Genomic DNA, 22,279 nt, shown 5'->3' on the forward strand with positions numbered 1-22,279 from the left:
TACCTGTGAAGTCTGTTGGATCCCCTGGGACTGGAGTTACAGACACTTGTTAGGGGCCATGTGGGTACTGGGATTCAAACCTGGGTCTTCTGCAAGAACAACCAGTGTTCTTAACCGCTGGGCCATCTCTCCAGCCCCTAAATTTTTTTTTTTTTAATTTTACTTATTTTATGTGTATGAGTGTTTTGCCTGCATGAATGGAAGTGTACCATGTGAGTGCAATACCTGCAAAGGTCAGAAGAGGGCACCAAATCCCCTGGAACTGGAAGGACAGTTGTGAGCAGCCATGTGGGTGCTGAGAACCAAACCCAGGTCCTCTGCAAGACCAGTAAGTGCTCTTAACTGCTGCACCATCTCTCCAGCCCAATTTTAAAATATTTTATATGCAATGTGTTGTTTAATTCTCAAAACAAACAACATGCTGCAAATACACTCATCTTACAAATGAGGAAGTCAGGTAACAAAGCTCATAGTGTCTCTTGCCTGACAGTCTGGGGATTGCATCCTGGCCCGACATACCCAAAACACAGAGGAAGTCACTCAAGAAATAGAGGTGTAAAATGAAGAAATGGAAGCTGCTGCTGTTGCTCAAAGCTGAGGTCACATGTGAGGTTGTAGGTCACTGCCCAGCACCCCAAAAACTAAATAAAAATAAATGGACGAAAGAGAAAGAATGCAAATAAAATTGAACAGGAGCTGCAAACACTTGAAACAAATACTTTTACACAATGATAGTCACAGACTAAACTCTAAATTTTCTTTTTTTAAAAAAGCAAACTAGCTGGGTGTGGTGGCACATGCCTTTAATCCCAGCACTGGGAGGCAGAGGCAGGTGGATCCCTGTGAGTTCAAGGCCAGCCTGGTCTACATCGTGAGTTCCAGGGCAGCTGGGGCCACAGGGAGACCCTGTCTCAAAAAAACCAAAAAAAAAAAAGGCAAACTACTGGGGGCTGGAGAAATGGCTCAGCAGTTAAGAACACTGGCTGTTCCTGCAGAAGACCCAGGTTCGAATCCCAGCACCCACATGGCAGCTAACAACTGTCCTCAACTCCAGTTCCAGGGGATCCAACACCCTCTTCTGTCCTCCATGGGCACTTCATGGCACAGGTGCACTTATCTACATGCAGGCAATACACATATACACATAGAAATAATAAATAAAATATGTTTTTAAAAAATAGGCAAACTACTAAAAAGGAACTTGGTCCATGGATTTAAATTAATTAACAAAAACTGAACTCAGAGGAGGTAAATTCTTAGCAGGAGCCTAAGAGCCACCAGTGGAAACCCAGGAAAAAGCTCGGTGCTTATATCCCTCTGCTGGGGTGAGGGCCATCATCCTGGAAACACAGAGTGCCTGATGCTTAGAGGCCAACATGACTGATTCCCTGACCTGCAGCATTGACCCAGTGCTGAGGATTCAGGTGAAGAGCAGATCTCCACAGGGGTCAGAAGGAGGATGGCCAGCTCAACAGTCTAAAGCTTAGCAAAACAAAAGGCACCGATGGCCATTCCAGCCCATGCCTTGGCTGGAGGTTCTTAGTGGAGCTGGGTACTAACTGATCAGGATAGAAGGATTCAGGAGAACAAAGTGTTCTCTGATAACACCTCATCCAACCTGCCTGGACTCCAACCAGCCATTCTTCAACTGGGATTCAACAAGAGCCATGCTGCGCCCACAGAAGAGCAGAGACCTGCCTTAACTGACCTCAGAAGGGTTTGCACTTGGCCAAGCCCACCGGCCCACATCAGGTTCTCTTTCCTCCACAGAGTGACTGAAAGCGTGGCACCCTGTGCGATGGGCAATCTTGGTTGTCAACCTGACTGGGTAATGAACTACAAGGCAAACCGCCTGGCACACCAGTGAGCGGCTTTCTTGATCAGATTATCTGAAGTGGGAAAGCCGTCGCTGGCTGTGGTGGCAACGCAGACGAACATGAACACAGAAGACGGAAGCTGCTTATCTTCACCTACGGCAAGTTCATCTATCCTGATGCTGCCACCACTGCATTCCTCACTGATGTCAGGGTCGGCTTCTTCTGGCTTCCAACATAGACTGAAGACCAGTTGCTCTCTAGGAATCCTCCAGGCCTTCAGTGCCAGAACGTGCAGTCATAAACTGAGCGACTGCCAGATTCTCAGTCTCTCCAGTGTGATGCAGCCATTGTCAACTACCCAAGATGTACTATAAGCCAATCTAATAAACCCCCTTTTAATACATAGTCCCTCCATCAGTTCTGAGAACCTTAACTAATATACTCTGGAATCGGAAAGTCCTGTGTGCTTGCGCTGTTGGTGTGGGGTAGTTAGTACTGCGGAACGCAAGCCTCTCACATGGTAAGTCACCACTCCACCACTGAGCCATGCCCCCAGCCCCTTACTGGGGGATTCTAGACAGGAGCTCTACCTCTGAGCTACGTCCCCAGCCCCTACCCCTACCTGCCTGTCTTGACAGGAAAGTCATTGCTACACAAAGTCATCCACAACGGCAGTGTTGAAAGGGTAGGCCTAAGCAAGACCAGCTGGATCATGAAGGAATCAGCAGGTACCTGTACCACCCCCACCCCCACCCCAAGCAAAAAGTGATGGGAAAAAGTCAGGAAGTGAAGGTAAACGAGAATGAAGAAAGGGGACCCTGAAGCTTCTGACAGACTGGGATAGGAACATAGGATTTCAGAGTCTTAGCCACACAGGTGAACCACGGGAAAAAGACAGCATCTCCTTCCACCCTGATACGAAATGATTTAAGACACTGGTCTGGCTCCATATGCACATGTGCTCATGGTGCTCACCTGATAAAGTGTGCTTCACCTAATAAAGGTGCCAGGCACCTTATCATTTGCAAGTCCACTCACTATCATTTACCAGAGCATTCAAAGACCCAAGGCAAGAAAGCCTTAAGACCAGGGCAAAAGTCTAAGTCATATGATACAACCTCATACCTCAGCAGAGCCCACGGGAAGGAACAGCACCAAGTCAGTGGCACCCAAGAGTTGTGACTCTAGACCGACATCTGGAGGTATGACACCCCACATGTTCTCCACCCCTGATAACTTCTGGAAGAACTCACACAGGCAGATCTGAAACGATTCTAAATCCAATGAAGTTTGCTTCCAGAGAGAGGGACCAAGGGGCAAAGATCAGCTCTGCTAAGTATTTTATTTTAATTTTTTTTCTCTTTTTTTTTTGGTATCTTTGAGACAGTGTCTCCCTGTAGCCCAAGCTGGCCAGGAACTCGCTATGTAGACCAGGCTAGGCTTGAACTCACAGAGATCCGCCTGCCTCTGCCTCCTGAGTGCTGGGATTAAAGGCGTGTGGCACCTCGCCTGGCCTGCTAAGTATTTTAAAAAATTAAAACCCCCTGGGCGCACGCCTTTAATCCCAGCACTCGGGAGGCAGAGGCAGGCAGATCTCTGTGAGTTCAAGTCCAGCCTGGTCTACATAGCGAGTTCCTGGCCAGCTTGGGCTACAGGGAGACCCTGTCTCAAAAAAACCAAAAAACAAATAAATAAATAAAACTAAAATAAACTAGAATTATTCTCTATTGAGACTTCCTGGATAACAATCAGGTCCTTTAAATGCCTGCCCCATAGTAATCCCCTTCCAGAAATTTCTCTGAGAGAAATAAATATGTGGATGTGTGCACTAGATCATTTGACGACCAGGAACACATTTTACGATATAGCCCCACAGGGGCCAATGCAGCACCCCAGTTCAACCTAGGGGCTGGAGAGATGCCTCAGCGGTTAAGAGCACTTACTGCTTTTACAGATGATCCGAGTTAGATTCCCAGCACCCACATGGCCGCTAACAGCCGTTCACAACTCCAGTTCCAGGGGATCTGATGCAGTCTTCCAACCTCCATAGGCATTGCATGACTTGGGTGTCCTTATATACATGCAGGCAATACACGCATACACATAAAATAGTATTTTTTTAAAAAAGAAATTCAAACTAACAAGATGTGAGTTCCTGTCAAAAGCTGACCACCAAAGTGAAATTTTAAAAAGAAATCACAACATACCACTCAGAGCCCGTTTTAAGGTATGCCGGAGTTCTGCCAGGTGTGACTCATCCTAGCACTGGGGAGGCTGAGGCAGGAGGACTGTGAGCCAAGGACAGCCTGAGCTACACCAGTCCAGGCTACAGAGTAAGACCCCATCTCAAAAAAAAGATTAAATTTAAAAAACTTTAACAGCTGTCGGGACTGGTGGCACACACCTTTAATCCCAGCACTCAGGAAGCAGAGGGAGGCCTGTGATCTCTGTGAGCCTGGTGCCAGCCTGGGCTACATAGTGAGACCCTGTCTCAAAAATAAAAAATTAAAAAAAAAACATTGGGGATTTAGGTCATCAGAATGCTGGCCTAGCATAGAAAAGGCTCTCAATTCCATCCTTAGAAAAGATGTTGTCTAAATTATGCCCTTTATATACCAATCTAATTTTTTTATTGTTTATTTTCTTTTTAAAATTTAGTTACAGGCAAAGGAATTGTTTCTATATTGTGTGTATGTTAGTGTGGGGAGTGCACATGTGTGAAGGGGTGTGTGTGTGTGCGTGCATGCATGCGTGCGTGCGTGCGTGCGTGTGTCAGAGGCTGGCCTCTGGTGCCGTTCCTCAAGTGCCATCCACCTTGTTTTTTGAGACAAGACATCTTCTTGACCTGAACTCCACAAATAGGCTGCTGGCTGGCCAGTGAGCCCCAGGATTCCCGTCTCCTCTCCACGCCGGGAGCAAGCCACCTTGCCTGGCTTTTTACTTAGCTTTTGAAGACAGGGTCTCCTGTAGTCCAGGCTGGCAGGAGCTCGCAATGTAGCTGAAGATGACCTTGACCTTCTCACCCTCTGCCTCGACCTCCCCCAGGCTGAGATTATAGTCATGTATCACCACCCCAGGCTTATGTGGTACTGAGATGGAGGCCAGGACTTTGTGCACGCTACGTAAGAAAGTGCACCACCTGCTGAGCTGTCTCCAGCTCTGGCTTCTCTTTCTTTCTTTCTTTCTTTCTTCTTTCTCCTTTTCTTTTCTAAAGATAAAGTCTCCAATACACACCAGGCTGCCCTTTAACTTGTGGGCTTAAAGACTACCCCCACCCCTAAATAAAAAGCCAGGCATGGTGGTTTGCTCCTGTAATCCCAGCACTTCAGAAGCTGAGGCAGGAGGATTGCCACAAATTTGAGGCCCAAAGCGGGTTCCAAACCAGCCTTGGCTACAGAATGAGACGCCCTTGCTCAAACACAGAACAGATCATTGTTACAGCTTTCCATCTACCATAACAACCAGAGTTCCCGACGAAACTGGGAAGTGGTACAGTACACTTTCATAATGCTTTTTTGTGTCCTCGGTAACCATTTTATAACCACACATACAAAAGAGCTCTCCCCATACATTCCCTGTTTTGGTGAGCTCTCTTGGCCCCTCGGCTTAACACAATGTCCCTTTCATACCCTAGCCACAGGCTCCTCAGAAGCCCTCCTCCCTGATACATTTTACCCAAATGCCCTGTTCCCAGGGAGCCCCAATCCCAGAGGCTGGAAAAATGGTCTTTAAAACGATGAAAAGCTACACCAGGCGGGTGGGTATATGTCCAACAGTTTCCTTGCCCAAGGTCATTTGACTCTCACAGGCAGTGCTAACTACAGAGGAAACTGGGGCACTTGGGACCAGAAGCAGAATGTAAAGCTCAGGTGGCAGGTTCAATAGTATCCTGGGAAAGTGGGGCAGCCAGGGCCACACCCCACTCCCTACCCAGAGAGAGGCCAGGTGGGCGCTGACCAGTTTTGAATCCAGGTAAATTGTGAAACACTCCAACATGGCGTCTTTTCTTTTGAGTTTCCCAGAACTTGGGCCAGGATCCTTGGCATCAAACGCCTGCCTCTGATACCCACATGAGGATCAGTTCAGTGTGGCTGCTGTTTTCTGAAGCTCAGCTTTCTACAGCACTGTAACTTCACCCAGGTGCTTTGAAAATCACCTGCTCACTGAATGGTAAGTGACCCTGAAAAGCTGCTGTACACAGGAGACTGTTCAAGTCACCTGACTGTCCCCAGCCTTGAGGAGGGGCTAACTTAACCCTGGGCCTAGCACAGTGGCATTCCAACAGCTCTCTTCAGGAACCTCTGCAGTCTGTAAACCACAGATACAAATTTCATTCCAACATCTATTTGAGCTCCAGGACTAAGACGTCAATACCCAAAGCCTAACAGGTTATACTCAATTTAACATATCAGATCAACGAGGACATGAGGTGCATTGTCAGGATAACCCACTTTGGTGCTGAGCTCAGAGTACAGCTTCCACACCCATCACTGGCACTGAAAGATGATCAGCAGCCAGTCTTAAACCCTGCTCCGCTGCTGAAAGGGAGTCTCTCTTCCTATCAGCCAAAACAGACTCCAGTTTCTCTTTTTATGTCTTTCCAACTTGTTCACCAAAACAGGATTCCTGGGCCGGGGGGTGTGGCTCAGTGGCAGAGCCCCTGCCCAGCATATTCAAGCCCTGAGTTCAATTTCCAGCACTGGGGGACAGAGGCAGGGACAGCCTCACTGTGTGAAGTTTAAACTATGAACTTGAAAAACGTGCTTTCTTTTTTGAGACAGTACCTCACTCCGTAGTTCCAGCCTAGAACCTATTATGTAGACCAGGCTGGCCTGGAACTCACAGAGCCTGGCCCATCTCCCAAATACTGGGATTAAAGGCCTACACCACCAGTCTGTCACAAGATATATTCTTCAAACATTGTTCCTTCATGGGGCAATAAAGAATCATGTTGTTTTTTAAAGTTACTGCTAGATTTTTTTTTAATGTGTGGGGCTCATTGGCCATCCTGACTTCACAGTACAGGATGGTTTCCATCTGTACGGAAAGTGACATGACATGGGGAATACTATTGTATCAAACTGGGAGCCAGGGAGGCAAGGCAGGAAACATTAAACAAGCCAGCCACGAAAAACATGGCCTTGGTGTGAAAGAGCAACCGTTTCCAAACTGCAGTGTATCTGAGATTTAAAACAATTCACAACACATTAAGCTGGCAAATGCTTATAAAACTTATCAGATATATTCCCCTTTGTTGAGAAAAGAATTACAGACACAGGTAGGAGCTTATACTTTGAGCGGAGGACAGCAGTGCCACCTAACACTCTGGGAATAGACACCAACGACATAGCCAAGGTAACAGTCTCAGAGTTCTCAATGTTTTAAAAGTTAGAGGAAGGAGGATCTCGGTACGTCTGAGGTAAAGTTGGGCTTCAGAGTGAGACCCTGTAACATGACCCTCCCCCCAAAAAATAAATTTTTAACTAAATAAAAGTTAACTTACATCACTCTAATCAAGCCTAAGTAAAATACTGAAGAGGGACACAGTATGCAGGGATTCCACACCAATGATCCTAGCACTCAGGAGGCTGCGCGTTCCAGAGTTTGAGGGCTGCCTGGGGTACATACAGAGACCCTATCCCAAAAACACTACAGGAAAGGAAAGAAGGAGGGAAAGACAAGACAGAAAAAAGATGCTCAGAGGATATGTAACAGCCAAGTTAAGAAAATACATAAAGGATTCCAATGAACAAACAACTCTAAACTTTAAACTGAGCTAGCAGACAGACTGTAATCTCAACCCTGAGGAGGTGGAGGCGGGAAGGAGCTCAAGGCCATCCTTGGCAACACAGCAAGTTGGAGACAAGCCTGAGATACATGAGACCCTATCTCAAAAAAATGAAGGAATTGGGGAGGTAAAGAGGGAGGGGAGGAAGGGTTAGAGGGAGGGACAGAGTCTTGTTTTGGCTCCACTTCCTTCCACAAAAGGTGTAAGGACACAGACTTAGCAAAAATCATGGAGCCTGAATCCAGAATAGAACTGTGATCCACACTGAGACCAGAACTGGACTTGTGCCCACCTCCAGGCCACCATCCTAGAGAAGCGTGCCACACCTGAGCCCCAGACAAGCCTTGGCAGATGCGGCTGGGAGGACCCCACCGGGCCCTTGGTCCCTCTCACAGAGTTGGGGTTTTTTTTTCTTTCAACCATCAGCCCCAATGAAAAAAGAAAAGGTCCAGATGCAGAACCAACTGCCACCAAGGATCTAGAAAAACTGGATCGCTCACGTGAGACTACATAATGGTACGGCCGTCATGGGAAAGCGTACCAGCTCTAGTAAAACAATTCCCATGCAAACCAGCAACTGGAATCCCTGGCATTTACCACAAGAAATACAGGTGTGCATTTACACAGAACTGTTCAGGAATGTCCACAATCCATTTCAGTCCTAACAGGAAAAACTGGAAACAACCCAGGAGTCCATCAACAGACAGACTATAGACTAGGTATTATTACTGCAGACCAGTCTCCAGCAAAAAGGTAACAACCAACAGCCAGAGCAGCTGGACACAAGATGAGTAAGAAAAGCCAACCCTCAGACACATACCGCATGATTGATTTATGTAAACTGTTTTCAGATCGGGTCTAGGCCCCAAACAGGAGGTAACTCCTGCCTCAGCAGTCCACATACTAGGATTACAAGCCTGAACTACCACACAACAATGTTCTGTGTTTGAAGTGACAGTGTTGTAGAAAGAACAGACTAGAGGTCTTAGCACTGGGGAGACGAAGGCGGAAGAATCCAGAGTTCAAGGTCAGCACCACCACTATATAGCAAGTTCAAGGCCAGCCTGGGCTACTGTGAGGGTTACTGTTGATGGAAATCTACAGTTCATAAAATCCATACAGTCCCTCCATGTCAGGAACTCAGTGGTGATATAATATACACAATTTTACAAGACAGGGGAAACTAGATAGAGGGTACAAGAAGGGCCTCTGTATCATTTAACTGTATAAACCTAAAATAAGTGAAAAGTTTAAGTTCTAAAAAATACACCTTTTGAAAGTTCACATACTACAAATACTGGGTAAAAATTCAATTAGTAAATGAGTAAGCCACAGGCTAAAACACAGGGTCTAAGACAGAAGAGTAAGGAACTTGGCTGCCAAGGGCATGGCACACACTGTGACCTCAGAGGGCCCACTCCCCACTGGGAAAACTCAGGTTAAAGGATTTAGTGAGCTCAAGGCCAGCCAGTCTACATAGTGAGACCTTGTCTCAAAAGGAAAAAAAAATGAGGGGGGGGGGGCGACTGTCTAAGAGAACACTCCAAATGAGAGCCTATTAAATGAGAGACTTTAAACTTCCCAGAGCTTGGGTCTGGCCTGCCTCAGTTTCCCAGCCTATATCATTAGCCTGTCTGAACAAGTGAGTTTGGAACCCAAGCCTACTTCATTTGTTAAAATTTCCAATGTGCAGAGGGATATTAATGTCATTAGGCTGACAGGCTGACTTACCGTTAACACCCCAACTGCCAAATTTATGTGAGCACAGAATTTTCCTTCCCTGAAACACCCTACCACGTTTTATTTCACTGGACCAGAGCAAACCTTGGGACCTGGTCTCTGGCCCTCTAGCCTGCTAAGGTGTCACCAACTATGAATGAATCCTCTTGGCCTGACAACCCAGGCCCTCAGTGGAACACTGGTCACTGACAAAGGAGAATGCAGAGCGGGTCCCTTGGTTCCTCTTGCATCGCAATGTATTAGGTGTTTGCTGTGCGCTGGGCATTGCGCTAACCTGTATTTACACACATGCCACTCAGTACGCAGGGCGAGGCAGAGGCACAGCTACTGCTTACAATTCCTGCTTCGTAGAGAGCACAGGCTACTAACATCACAGAGTTGCAGAGCTGCAGCTAGAACCTTGAGTCCTTCACCACAGGGCCCCGAGGCCTCCCTGGAGAATAAAGTTCATGTGAGGATCTCAAAACGGTGGTAAGAAGAGACCCGCTTAACCAGTCCTGACCTTCATTTGATAAGAGACCTGCAGACAGGCTCATTCTCCACCTGACCCAGCCGCTGAGCTCCCTTTGGCTTCCAGGCACTTCCAGTTCCCTTCTGCTAGGAACTGGTCCCCACTCTTACCGTGCTGACCTGTCTGACAGAGGAGAGTTTAGGCTTCACCTCCTTCCGGAAGTGGCCCCTGCAGGTCCCTGTCTCTCACCATGTCTGTCATCCTTTCTTTAAAGCACATCTCACTCCACTGCCTGGCTACCTGCTTCCTTCAACACTACTCTGTCAGCTGGGACCTCAGGGAGTGAGACCGCACACAACCTGGGTCAGACCATCAGTGTCAATAAAAAGGGAGCAAATGAATGTGTTAGGCAGTCAGGTCAAAGGCGGAAGTGCTGAGCCTTTTAAAACCACCGTCCTCTGCCAGTGAATTCAGCAGCCACTGAACAAGCAGAGGCAAAGACAGGTTCTGAGTACAAAAGATCTGGGTTCAAATCCCAGCTTTGCCAGGAACTGGGACAGCCTTGAGGCAAGTTACTTTAGCCCCTGTAAATCTCAATTTCTTCATCTATAAAAAGATACAAAAAGTATGCCTTCCCCACAAGTTGTGGGGCAGAAGGTGCAGCTGGAAGAACTCAGCACAGCACCAAGTACTTACCAGTGTTCTCAAAACATTAGCCAGTATGCTCAGTCAGCCCAGCACTCCGGAGGCTGAGGCAGTGGGACTCTGCTGAGAGTTCAAGGCCAGCCAGGGTTACAGAGACCCTAACTCAAAAACCTACAACCAAGCAAGAAAAGCGTAAATGGGGGCTTGGGAGCCTGCTCAGTGGATAAGAGCGAATTCAAATCCCCAACACCCACGTAAAAAGCCAGGCCTGGCAGTAGCCCCAGTGTTGGAGGACAGAGACAGAAGGAACCTGGAAGCTCAGTGGCCAGGCAGCCTAACTAAAACAGAGAGCTTCATTCAATTCAGATTCAGGGGCAGACCCTGCCTCAAGATCAACAGAAGAACACACCCTATGTCCTCCTTCTGGCTCCAGGTAGCACCCACACACTCACAGGCATGCAGCCCCACATGTAACACACACAACAAAAAAATGGATAAATATTAAGCCCACTCACTAATAATCTTTTTGAATAGAATGATAATTAATTTCTCAAATTGAAAACTCCAAAATCAAAATGTGACAGTTACTTTTTGGACCATCGTTGCTCAAACCTGAACTGAAGGCCGTTGGAAAAAGGCGGACCTTAAGTAAAGAAGAGCCACCAGTTCCCACCAAACTTCTAGACACCTCTGAGATTCCAGATTTGGGGAGATAAATGTTTCCATTCAAATACATTTATAATTTGGTTGCAATTTTCATGAACTCCAGCTAATATTAAGATGAGTCAAACACTCTTTAACATGAAGCAGTCATCCTACCTAGTTCCATTTATTTCCACAGTGCTGTGGGCTGCACCCAGGGCTTTGTGCACACAGGCCTCTACCACTGACCTGCATCCTGGTCTTAATCATCGTTATTTGGTTTGTTTGTTTGTTTGTTTGGTCTTCTGAAACACAGTCTCCCTGTAGCCCCAACTGGCCTGGAACTCACTATGTAGACCAGGCTGACCTCAAACCCAGAGATCTGCCTGCCTCTGCCCTCCTCATGCTGGGATTAAAGGCTTGAGCCACCACGCCAGTCTTTATCATAGCTATTTATATTTTAACCACGGTGTGGCTCATTCTCAGCTTACGTAATGAAGAGCACCCACACCAAGCAATCCCAAGGGTCACCCTTCAGACTGTAACAAACGCTCCTTGATGTTTGTGTTATGTAGAGCTGGTTTCCATTCTATACTGTTACTCTAAAAATAAAACCATGTGGGAGCTGGGGATGTAGTTTAGTAGGAGAGCATTTGATTACCACGGCCCTGGGGTCAAATCCCAGCACTAAAATAAATAAAATAAAATTACAGTACGATATGGTGACACATGAGATAATCCTGGCACTCAAGAGCCGAAGGCAGGAGGAACATGGTACCCAGTGCCTCCACAGGAAGTTTGATGTTGAGTATGGGTTACATGAGACCCTGTAACACCAAAAAAAAAAACATATTCCAGAGTCTTAGTAATGGGTTCAATTTCTATAAAAATGACGGCAACATTCGTCTCTCTACACTAGCATCTCCAAAGATGTACAACCCAACAGTTGAACAACCTTAAGGAAAACGGCAATTTAAGGAAACCGACTTTTTACATAAAGCTCTGTAAAGCAGAAGAGAGCATCAACCATGTCCCCTATCGATGTCGTGAGCTATGGGTGTACAGTCCACAGAACTCATTCTGCTGCGGGGCGACAGTCACCAGAGCGTTCCCATTCCCCTGCCCTCACCATCCAAATTGTGCAGCAGAGAAGCAAAAGTTCTCTGTCAAAGGCACAATCACCAACAAAGACAACCACACATCCTGAGTGGGAAATTCTAGTCCTTTTTTTTTTTTTTGTCTTTTTGACACAGGGTCTCCCTGTAGCCCCAGCTGTCCTGGAACTCACTATGTAGACCAGGCTGGCCTTGATCACATAGAGATCCACCTGCCCCTGCCTCCCAAGTGCTGGACTACAGGCCTGCGCCACCACGCTCGGCTCTCTATTTGATTCTTAATACAGATGTTATCAGAAAGACACTGATTTTTGCAGCCAATTCAACTGAAGAAATGGAATATTAGAAATAGTCTCTTTCAATGCCATATGCTCAAGATTTGTTTTAAAATATGCTAGGGAAAGAAATCTGTAACAGGGGGATAGATAAATGAGCAATATTGGCAAGACAGTAAAAGTTACTGAAGCTGAATGAGAAATTCAGATTCAATATAGTACTGTTCTCTAATTCTGCATGTTTGCAACTTTCCATAACAAAATACTGAAAAATATTGGCATGCTGGCTGTGGTGGGACATGCCTATAATTTAAGTACTCAGAAGCCTGAGGCAGAGGGACGGTTACAAATTAGGAACCAGACAGGGGTACAATAAGAAGACCTCCAAAAAACTCTTCAAAGTGCTAGAGAGATGGCTCAGCGGTTAATAGTGATGACTACTCTTAGAGGACCCAGGTTCACTCACATGGAAACTAACCAACTCCAGTCCCAAGGGATCCCATTTCTGACTTCCATGGGCATTGCACAACACAGGTACACTTACACACATGCAGGTAATAAATTCATATACACAAAATAAAATTTGGTAAATATTTTTTTAAAACTCTTCACTCATCTTGGGGTCTTTAGGAGGTGGAGTGGGGTTCTCTTTTCGAGATAGGGTCTCACATGTTAGTCTAGGCTGGCCTGGGACTCCAGGAATGGCCACGAATTCAAGGCACTCCTTCTGTCTCAGTTTCCCAAGTCCTGGGATTACAGACATGAGCCGCCATCCCCAGCTTCTCACCCGAACTCAAATTAGACTTGTCATAATCCCAGTGGAGAAACAAGTAACATCCCACAGCCGTGGTCCTGTCAGCCACTGCTGGCCACAGAGGGGCAAATCCTCACCCGGTAACTCCACTGACAAATTAGAGAAAACACAAGTCCAATTACAGCAACACAGTGACACTGGGTCTAGAAACGAGCAACTTTTCCAATCCCTTGGGCAGGTGATCAACCCTTATGACTCAGAGTCATCAACCCTTATGATTCAAGAGAAAGTGTCCTTAAACTAATGAGACCTGGAGTCCTTAAAATCCTCCATCTGCAGCCACCACAGCAAAGAGAACAACAGGGATGCAGGCGCTGACCTGAATGCGGCAGTTACAGCTCAGCAATGCAAGTGGAACGCTTCATCTCAAAACTTCAAATGACCTTAACTTTTTAACTTCCAACAAAGAAAGAGTCCCGGGAATCTAAGACTGGTTACCAGTCAGCATCCACTAAGACTGGTTACCAGTCAGCATCCACTAAGACTGGTTACCAGTCAGCATCCACTACCAGATTGAATGCTGCGTGAGACACGGCAGACGGAGAGGACGCTTTGCTTGCAAACTTCATGAAAATAACCAAGGCGCTCACCAGCACTTTGTTCTCCACTCGGTCCCCCTTCACTTCCAACTTTACTTTCTTCTTCACTGAGATTTTGATCTTTCTGCCAATAACATCCCTTATGCTTTCTGAAAGAAAGAAAGAAAGAAAGAAAGTTTCATTATATTCTTTGCTTAGTAAGAAAAAAAAGTGTTAGGGCAGAGCTGGTGGGGTGGAGCTGCTTCTGTGTGCTTCCCTTCCTTCTGCTTGGTTAACAAGTCTAGAGGTTATCAGCCATCAACAGGTTCTCGTTTTGAGACAGGCTCTTATTTTATCCCACAGGCTTGTAATCTTCCTGCATCAGCCTCCCAAGAAGGCAGGACTCCCTCTGAGCATGGATCACCAAGCCAAATTTACTGGGTTTTTTTGGGGGGGGGCGGGGGGGGATTGATCCCAGGCCCTTGGACACAATAGGCAAGTGCTTCTACACCCCAGCCTCTGCTATCAAGAATTTAATACACAGCCGGGTGTGGTAGCACACACCTTTAGTCCCAGCACTACTAAAGCAGATGTAGCTGGATCTCTGAGTCTGAGGTCAGCCTGATCTACAGAGTGAGTTCTAGGCCAGCCAGAATTACATAGTGAGACCCCGTCTCAAAAAAACAACAAAGAGTGTGTACTGTTCTTTGCAGAGACGCTGAATTCAGTTCCCAGCACCCACATCAGGCAGCTCACAACAGCCTTTAACTCCAGGTCCAGGGGATCTCATGCCTCTGACCTCCATGGGCGCATTCATGCAGAAGTACATACCCACACGTCAACAAATACACATATAATTAAAAATAATAAAAATAGGGGCTGGAGAGATAGTTCAGCAGTTAAGAGTACTGGTTACTCTTGCAGAGCACCCAGGTTTGAATTCCTGCACCCACATGGTAGCTAACAACTGTCTATAACTCCAGTTCCAGGGGATCCGATGCCCTCTTCTGACCTCCTCTGCAAGAACTGCATGACAGGGGCGCACTTACACACATGCAGGCAATATACTCATACACATGAAATAAAATAAAATATTTTTAAATTAAAAATAACAATAAAAATAAATATTTGAGGGGAAAAACACATGACAGGGCTGGAGGTAGTGGCACACACTGGTAATCCCAGTATTGAGAGATGAAGGTAAAGATCAGGAGTTCAAAGCCAGCCTCAACTACATAGGGAGTTAGAGGTCAGCCTGGGCTACATAAGATCCCGCCACACACACACACACACACACACAAGACCTAATATCATGCAAGGCACGGCATAATCTTGCTCGAAAGTCAGCACCGGCCCACAGAAAGAAAAAGACCCACACAGCGTACATGGATATGCTTAGCTCCATAAGGAAAGTCAGAATTCACACAGTCCTTCAGCGTACGTCCCTAATCTTCAGAACAAGTCGGACTTGTAGAAAATATTTGTCAAGATGTGGTGACTCAGGTCTTGAATCTCAGCACTTGGAGGCTGAAGCAAGAAGGTTCTGGAGATTACCACAGGTTTGGGCTACTCTGGGCTACACAGTGAGGCTGAGCTATAGTGTAAGACTTTGTATCAATAAAACAAAAGACAAAAAACGATATTTGTAGAGCATTGTGCTGAACCCAGAGGCTGCTGGGAGCTAGAAGTATCCAAACAAGACTAGACCAAATGGTATAGCCAGGGCAGGGCCCTCCCCAAATTACCAAAGCACAATAAACAGCCCAGGATGTCAAGGCAGGGGACTCGAAAGGCTTGAAATTTTGGAAGAGGTCTATGTTTGGATTTTTTGACTGTCATGACCTCCCCAATCTGAACAAGTCCCAAATCAAACTCAGCTTCCTCCCCACTGGCCTCCAAGGGACTGGACACCTTATCTCCAACTCCTTCCTCTCACTGTGAGTCAGGTATCAAGTATCCCAAAATCTACTCAGAACAGAGATCTGAGCCCCGGGAACGACTGCTCGAAGGGCCTTTGACTCTCAAGTCTGGACCCCTGGCCTGCCCAACCACAGCGACTTTTCTAACCCCAGAGTGTGAGACACTCTGGGACACAGACATGGTCAATTTAGGAAATGCCCAAAGCTGGTGGTGTGCTGTTCAAAGTCTCACAGGTCCAGCTCCACGCCTCACACATCTGAGAGCCCAGTTCTCCCTAGCGCACCTTTTAAAATGCCAGGATTTTCTCTGTATTCTCTTTCTAGGATGTCTTTGTTCCATTCTCCTAGAAATATTCTAGTTATCTTTGAAATCCAGACTCCCTCTAAGTTTTCAGAGCTCTGGGAGCAGCCCAAACCATCTAGCGGATGTTACTAGCGGTGCCAGTAAATGAAATCTGCACAAGGTGGGTGTGGAGGTTTCAGAGGGGAGGGGAGTCTGAGCTGAAGGTGCAGGAGACAGACAGGCTGGCTTCCAGTGAGGTGTATGATATGGATGCACTGAGGTGTAGAACTTTTTACTACCTACAATGTGTTTCAGTAGATGTTTTAGACTACACAGATTAAATAAAGTATATTGTGTTGTTTAACAACTATGTACAGGTTGAGTAAAGGGGAGAAAATTTCACTAACTGGGAACACATGGGGAAAGCCTGGAGACACTGAGCCGCAGACTCAAGGCACAGGAGGTGGCACCGGAACAGCAGTGAGAGGGAATTAAGCAGAGGACACGGGCTGAGTGGAGGGGGTAGGGCTCCTGTCTCAGCAGGGGAGTGAGGGAGGTGGGGCTCCATCACAGGCTACCCCACCTGCACTAGGAGGCATGAAGGGAGCAGGCTAAAATTCTATGCACATGATAGAGACAGAGTCACTTCCAAACCACCACAGCAGCTTCTCTGGATGCTGACAGGAGTGACACATTTTTATTCTTGGCCTCTAAAGTTGTTCTACAAAAGTGGTGGTTCATACCTGTAAACCCAGCCTTCAAGGGACTGGGATGGCAAGGACTACCAATAGCTTAAGGCCAGCCTGGGCTACAGGCTGAGATTCTGTCTCAAACAAAGCAAAAAGTTCTACAAGAGCCTTTATTTACTTCTTAATCACAGCTGGGTAATGGTAAACATGCCTATTAATTCCAGAATCTAGAAGGTGGATGCACAAAGATCATGAGTTCAAGACGAGCCTCAACTACACTGTGAGTTAGAGGCCAGCCTGGGCTACATATCACAAAAGAAAAATCATATTAAGTGTGGTAGCCTTTAATCACAGCACAGAGGCAGGTAGATCTCTGTGAATTTGAGGCCAGCCCAGTCTACACAGTGAGTTCCAGGCCAATCAGCTACATAGTAAGACCCTGTCTCAAAATAAATAAATGAAAAATCATAATCAGAAAGATGCACAGTGCATCGCCTGCATGCCTTGAGAGAGGAGTTCAAGGGAGTGCACTAAGGTCTTTACAATGTATCACTTAGAACAGATCAGAACGCTTGTGAGTTCCAACAGCAAGTGCAGACACTTTCCCACCCAGGCCGAACTAGACCATTAAAGGCCTAGAAAAATCCCATCAGGCAAATCACTGAAACGTGATGGAGGGATCCCTGGAGCGGTCTCGCCAGAGATGGGCCCTCCCAGCCACCGTCCTTCCAAAATCTCCAGAGCACAAGACAGGATAAACATAAAATTCCACTTCAGAAGGCATCAAATGCAACTTCTAAGCGCACTGCGGCATCTGGGAGCGCCATCCCTCACCTTGAGTCTAAGTCACCTGAACGTCTCATTAACAGGTTCCAGGACAACTCTACACAATTTCTTTACAATCTACCACCCTTGGGGGCATCTCCAGAGCCTCCAGCGTCAGTTTCCTCTTCCGGGTGGGGTGCAGGAAACACCCAGAACCGGATGGGCCACTTGTTGGTGCCTTATCTCAGGCTGGCTCCGCCAGGTGGGGGAGAGACGGGGGCCTGGAGCCGTTGGAATGTGACCCTCCAATGCACCACATTCTTATGTGTGGTGGTGGCGTTTGGGTTGCGTTCTTAACAGACGCAGAGTTCTGAACAAAACTAGCAACAGCTTTTTTCCACCAAGTTTCACCTGCCGGGCGAGCAGTTCCTCATGCGAGGGGTCACAAAGTCCTGTCACCGCTGCTGTGCGGTGCAAATTCCACAGACTGAGACTGAGATGGACAGCGCTGAGAGCGTGCGCTCCTCGCCAGTACCTCAGAACCATCACCCTGACCCTAGCTAGGTGCGCGGTGTGCGCAGGGGATACGGGCGGGTCACGGGGACTCAAAACAAGCCGGAACTGACAGGCTCACCTGGGTACGTCTCAGCATACCCCACACCAGCATGGTCGCTGGGTTTCCCAACACTCCCCGGCCTGTTTTCCCTCTGCCACTTAACCTTTGCAGGTAGTCAAGTTAAACCCCAAGGCCCTGCCCTCTTCTCCCCCACCCCAAAAGTGAGAGGGACCCCCTCCAGGGCCTCAGATAATGGGTCACCTTTCCCAGGGTGCCACGCACGGGCTCCGGAAGAGATGCGGGGTCGGTAGGTTAATCATTATTTTAAAATAAGGCTTTTATCATTAACCCTCCATTTCCTGGCTCGAGTTTGCGTCAGCCTGGTAACCCTCTCGCTCCCAGCTAGCTCCACCAAGCCACGCCTGGTCAGGAGCAATCCTGACACCCGGCTGGCGCCTCCACCCCGGGTGAGGTCAGTGCGCCGCGCAGTCCCGGCGGGTTATTTCCTGGAGGGTGCCCGGCACGTGCCCGAGGGGACCTACCGTGTTTTCGCCCGGCATCCCTCTGCTAGGCTTTCCCGGACTTTCCAGTGTTTGGGGCCGCGGGATGGGGTTCCCCTCCGGCCCCATCCTCTACCAACCTGGCCCACCTGGTTGGACCTGGTGACCCGCACGACCCCTCCCGGGTTCCCGATTGCTCCCCACGCCCTCCCCTCTCTCTGCACCGGGCTCTGGAAGCGACCAGGCCAGCAAACTTCCCCCGCGCCCCGGGAGACCCTGCCTCACGCCACTAGCCCGGGGGAGCGCGGGGACTCCGTGGGAGGACGGAGGTGGGCAGGGAGGCGGAGGAGAGGCGTGCGCAGAGGAAGATGGCCAGTCGGCCACTGCGCCAGGCTTACCCATCAACTCCCGGGGGACATCGGAGCTGTCGTCGGTCATGGTTGCCCTCTGGGCGCGGGGGGATCGCGGGTCCCAAGCTGACTGACGGCCCCGCGCGCTTCCCCGAACCCCTCAATGTTTCCAAGAGGGAACTGCAGCTTGCAGGGGAGGAGTGGGCCGGAGCGGCGGGGCGTGGATCCAAGGTTGCCGCGCGCCCGCAGGACCAAAGGAAAATCCCAAGAGTTGCAAATCCGAGCTGCCTCCACGGCCGCTGCTACATGCCGCCGGCTCGGCTCGCAGCTCCAGGGCCCCAGCGCCGGGCGGCTGCGGCGCCGGCTCCTCCCCGCGGCTCCTCCCCGGGCGGGCGCCTCCGCAGCCCGGCCTCCGCGCCGCACCTTGGGCGTAGGTGAAGCGGAAGGCGCGGGCAGGGCGGCCCGGCTGGCCTCGGCCTCCAGCGGACTGGGCTGGGCTGGGCTGGGCGGGGGCGGGCCGGCCCCCTCCCTTCGGTCCCCGGCTCCGCTCCTCCTTCTTCTCTCCTTCCCGGGCTCCAGCTCCTGCTCCTCCTCCTGCTCCTGCTCCTCCTCTCGGTCCTCCTGGGTCTCCTCCTCGCCTCGCGAGAGCAGCGTCCGTTCGGGTAGACGCGGGGTACAGCCCGGGGACCGACGCGGAGCGGGGCTGCTGCGGTGGCAACGGGCCGGGAGCCCCTCCTCGCCCCCTCCCTCCCGAGCCACCGAAGCCCTGCGTCTGGAGAGGGGCTGATGGAGCTGCGCAGGGCCCGGGAGCCATCTGCTGGCTGCTGGCGACGAGAGCCGGCGTGCGCCGCAGCTGCCCTGGGCCAGTCCCCGGTGCGCCCATCCCGGTGCGCCCAGGGACCCGGAGGCCCTGAGGCTGCAGATCCCGCCGCTGCCGCTGAGCTGTCCGCGCCGAAGCTGCCGCTTTCTGGAATCTTTCGTGCACTTCTGACTCTCGGGCCTCCTTGAGCCACGGTGTCCTCGCACTCGCGTTATTAATTTCTCATTTCTAGTGATGGAGAGCTACGCAGCCTGAAAATACTGGTGTACAGCGGTTTGCAAAGAAAGAGGCCGTCTGGGAAAATGCCTTTTGCTGGCCACCGACTCTCCTTGACACTCAGGGCACTTTCGGTGGGTCAGACGTCCTTCTCAAAACCCGGAATATTCCGGCTGTTTAATCTGATTCTACCTGACCAAAGTCATCCAGCGTCCCAGTGGGACAACTTCCGGACCAGCCAAACCTGTGTGTGCTTTCATCCCTCAATGCTGGGCATCTCCCTGACTGACCAACCAGGTTCCGTCTTTAAAGGCCAGAAAAAAAGGAGAGGAAGGGAAGAAACGGAATCCCAAGCATTGGCGGCCCGTTTTCTGTTGTTAACGTTGTTTTGGTTTGTTTTTGTTTTCTATGTTTGTCTCTCTCGTAGCCTGGGTTTCCGTCCCTGCCTCGGCCTCCCCGGTGCTGGGACTACAGATGTGAGCTGCCGAGCTCAGGCTCGGTGGTAGACTAGTCTTAAAGGCTGCTGTGGACGGTGAAAATGCTAAGAATCATCTTCAGCCTTTAGTCTGGCATTTCCTCCAAGGTGATGCTGGGGAACTCTTCCCTTGGGGAAACTGTAAACAAATGTCTACCCCACCTTTATAGGGGTTCCAACCACAAAGTACATTCCACCAAAGTCCAACTTGGAGAACACATTTCACTGATGAGGGGTTACTTACAGGAGTGAGGGTGATCCCAAAGCAACCAGGTACCTCTCCATGGATGAAGACTTCCCCACAGCTGTACACATAGAGTGCCCCTTTCAGATAAGTTTCACACTATATACCTAGAGCCTCCCAGGCTCCTGGCAATTAGTGTAGAATCACATACACCTGGCTTGGAGGTACAGGCAGGAGCTGCTGGCATCTCAGGTAAGTGCTCAACGGTCCTCCCCAGCCCCTCCTCCTATGAAGGAAGAAATCAAGAAGCCAGATTTCTTGCAAGTAGTTAACAGATGATGTGATGAAAATGATGACTCTACAACAGGTGTTAGCCAGTGGCTCTTCCCACCCGGCTCACCCTCAACTCAGCAGGGCTCCATTCTTTCTCAAAATTTAAGCTATTGTGTGCACATGAGGGAGAGAGTCTGGAGGTCAGAGGACAACGTGTGAGAGTCAGTTCTGTCCTACATTTACCTGGGTTCCAGAGATCAAATTCAGGTTGCCAGGCTCAGGGGCTTTACTGCTGAGCCATCTCCCCATTCCGCTGACTTCAAGCTCTCCAAACTCCTTGTGTACCATCTGCTTCTTGTCTGTTTGCAAAACCATCCTCTGTACCTTCTTGGTAAAAATTCTCCAGTGCTTTGCAGATCTCTGAGATTCCTAAGAATGAAACACTCTTGTAAACCCAAACTTAGGGACTTCCTCCTTTCTTCAATGTGTGTTGAGTTTTACTATTTAACCCTAGTGTCCTGAATTTGGGTGGCAGGAAGGTATGATTGGTTGGTTCCTAACTAGACAGTAGGTGAGTTGAAATCAAGAAGGGTAAAAAGTGCCTGTGCATGTCTGTGAGTGTGTGTGTGTGTGAGAGAGAGAGAGAGAGAGAGAAGGGGGAGTTGACCATCCCAGGCTCTGTGTGTGTGTATGAGAGAGAGAGAGAGAGAGAGAGAGAGAGATGATCCCAGGCCCTCCTTGCTCACTGCCAGAGGAGTGAGCTATACCCCAGCCTCAACAGCTTGGGTAAAGAAGATGTTCAATAAACACTTTACTTATTTTGAGCTTTATACCTCAGGCCTCTAACCATTTGTTTATAAATCTGGCAATTTGTTTAAACTACATGTTTCCCCAATGCATTAAATATTTTTTCCCTGTAGTAAGTGGAAGTTAACACTCAAAACCACCTTTCTTAAACATGTGGTTTAGCAGGGCTTTTCTGGGATAGACCAATGATGTTTCAAAAATAGCTCTGAAGGCTCTACACCATGTGGGAACTTGTGAAATTAAGAACAAACATCTTTGCTTCTTTGACCTGGAGAAGTGGAAGGGTAAAGGGAATGGAAATCCTGACTCAGGACTCTGCTGCTTCCCTGGCTCCCTGGCTCCCTCCCTCCCTTCCTATCATGTAGCCCAGGCTGCCCTCAAACTCACTCTGTAACCAAGAATGATCTTGAGCTCCCAATTCTCTTGTGTCCACCCCTAGTGCTGGGATCACAGGCATGCACCGCCTTGCATGGACCACCATACCTGCTTTACATGCATTGAGAATGGAGCTCAGGCTTCTCCATCTGAGACAAGCATACCACCAACTGAGCTACATCCCCAGCCCCTAAAACTTGAGTTACTCATTTTGGTGTTTGTTTTCCGAGACAGCCTTACTCTGTAGACTAGACTGACTTGG

General features: G+C 48.7%; 1 protein-coding gene across 3 annotated transcripts in view; it reads right to left on the reverse strand.

The window, feature by feature from the left end:
- Carmil1 (capping protein regulator and myosin 1 linker 1) overlaps positions 1–19,428 on the reverse strand; it is a 295,091-nt gene extending 275,663 nt beyond the window's left edge. For 2 of the 3 annotated variants that reach the window (XM_029563000.1, XM_008831899.3), the window contains exons 1-2: positions 18,916–19,428; positions 13,878–13,975 (exon numbers count right to left, since the gene is read on the reverse strand). In XM_029563000.1, coding sequence (XP_029418860.1) covers positions 13,878–13,975; positions 18,916–18,955 — 138 coding nt within the window. In that variant the 5' untranslated portion in view covers positions 18,956–19,428. The remainder of the gene's footprint in view (positions 1–13,877; positions 13,976–18,915) is intronic. The other variant, XM_008831900.3, reaches the window with a different exon arrangement.
- Positions 19,429–22,279: the final 2,851 nt, after the last annotated feature.

This window comes from Nannospalax galili, unplaced genomic scaffold, assembly GCF_000622305.1.
Source record: "Nannospalax galili isolate Female #2095 unplaced genomic scaffold, S.galili_v1.0 scaffold456, whole genome shotgun sequence".
NCBI classification, from domain to species: domain Eukaryota; kingdom Metazoa; phylum Chordata; class Mammalia; order Rodentia; family Spalacidae; genus Nannospalax; species Nannospalax galili.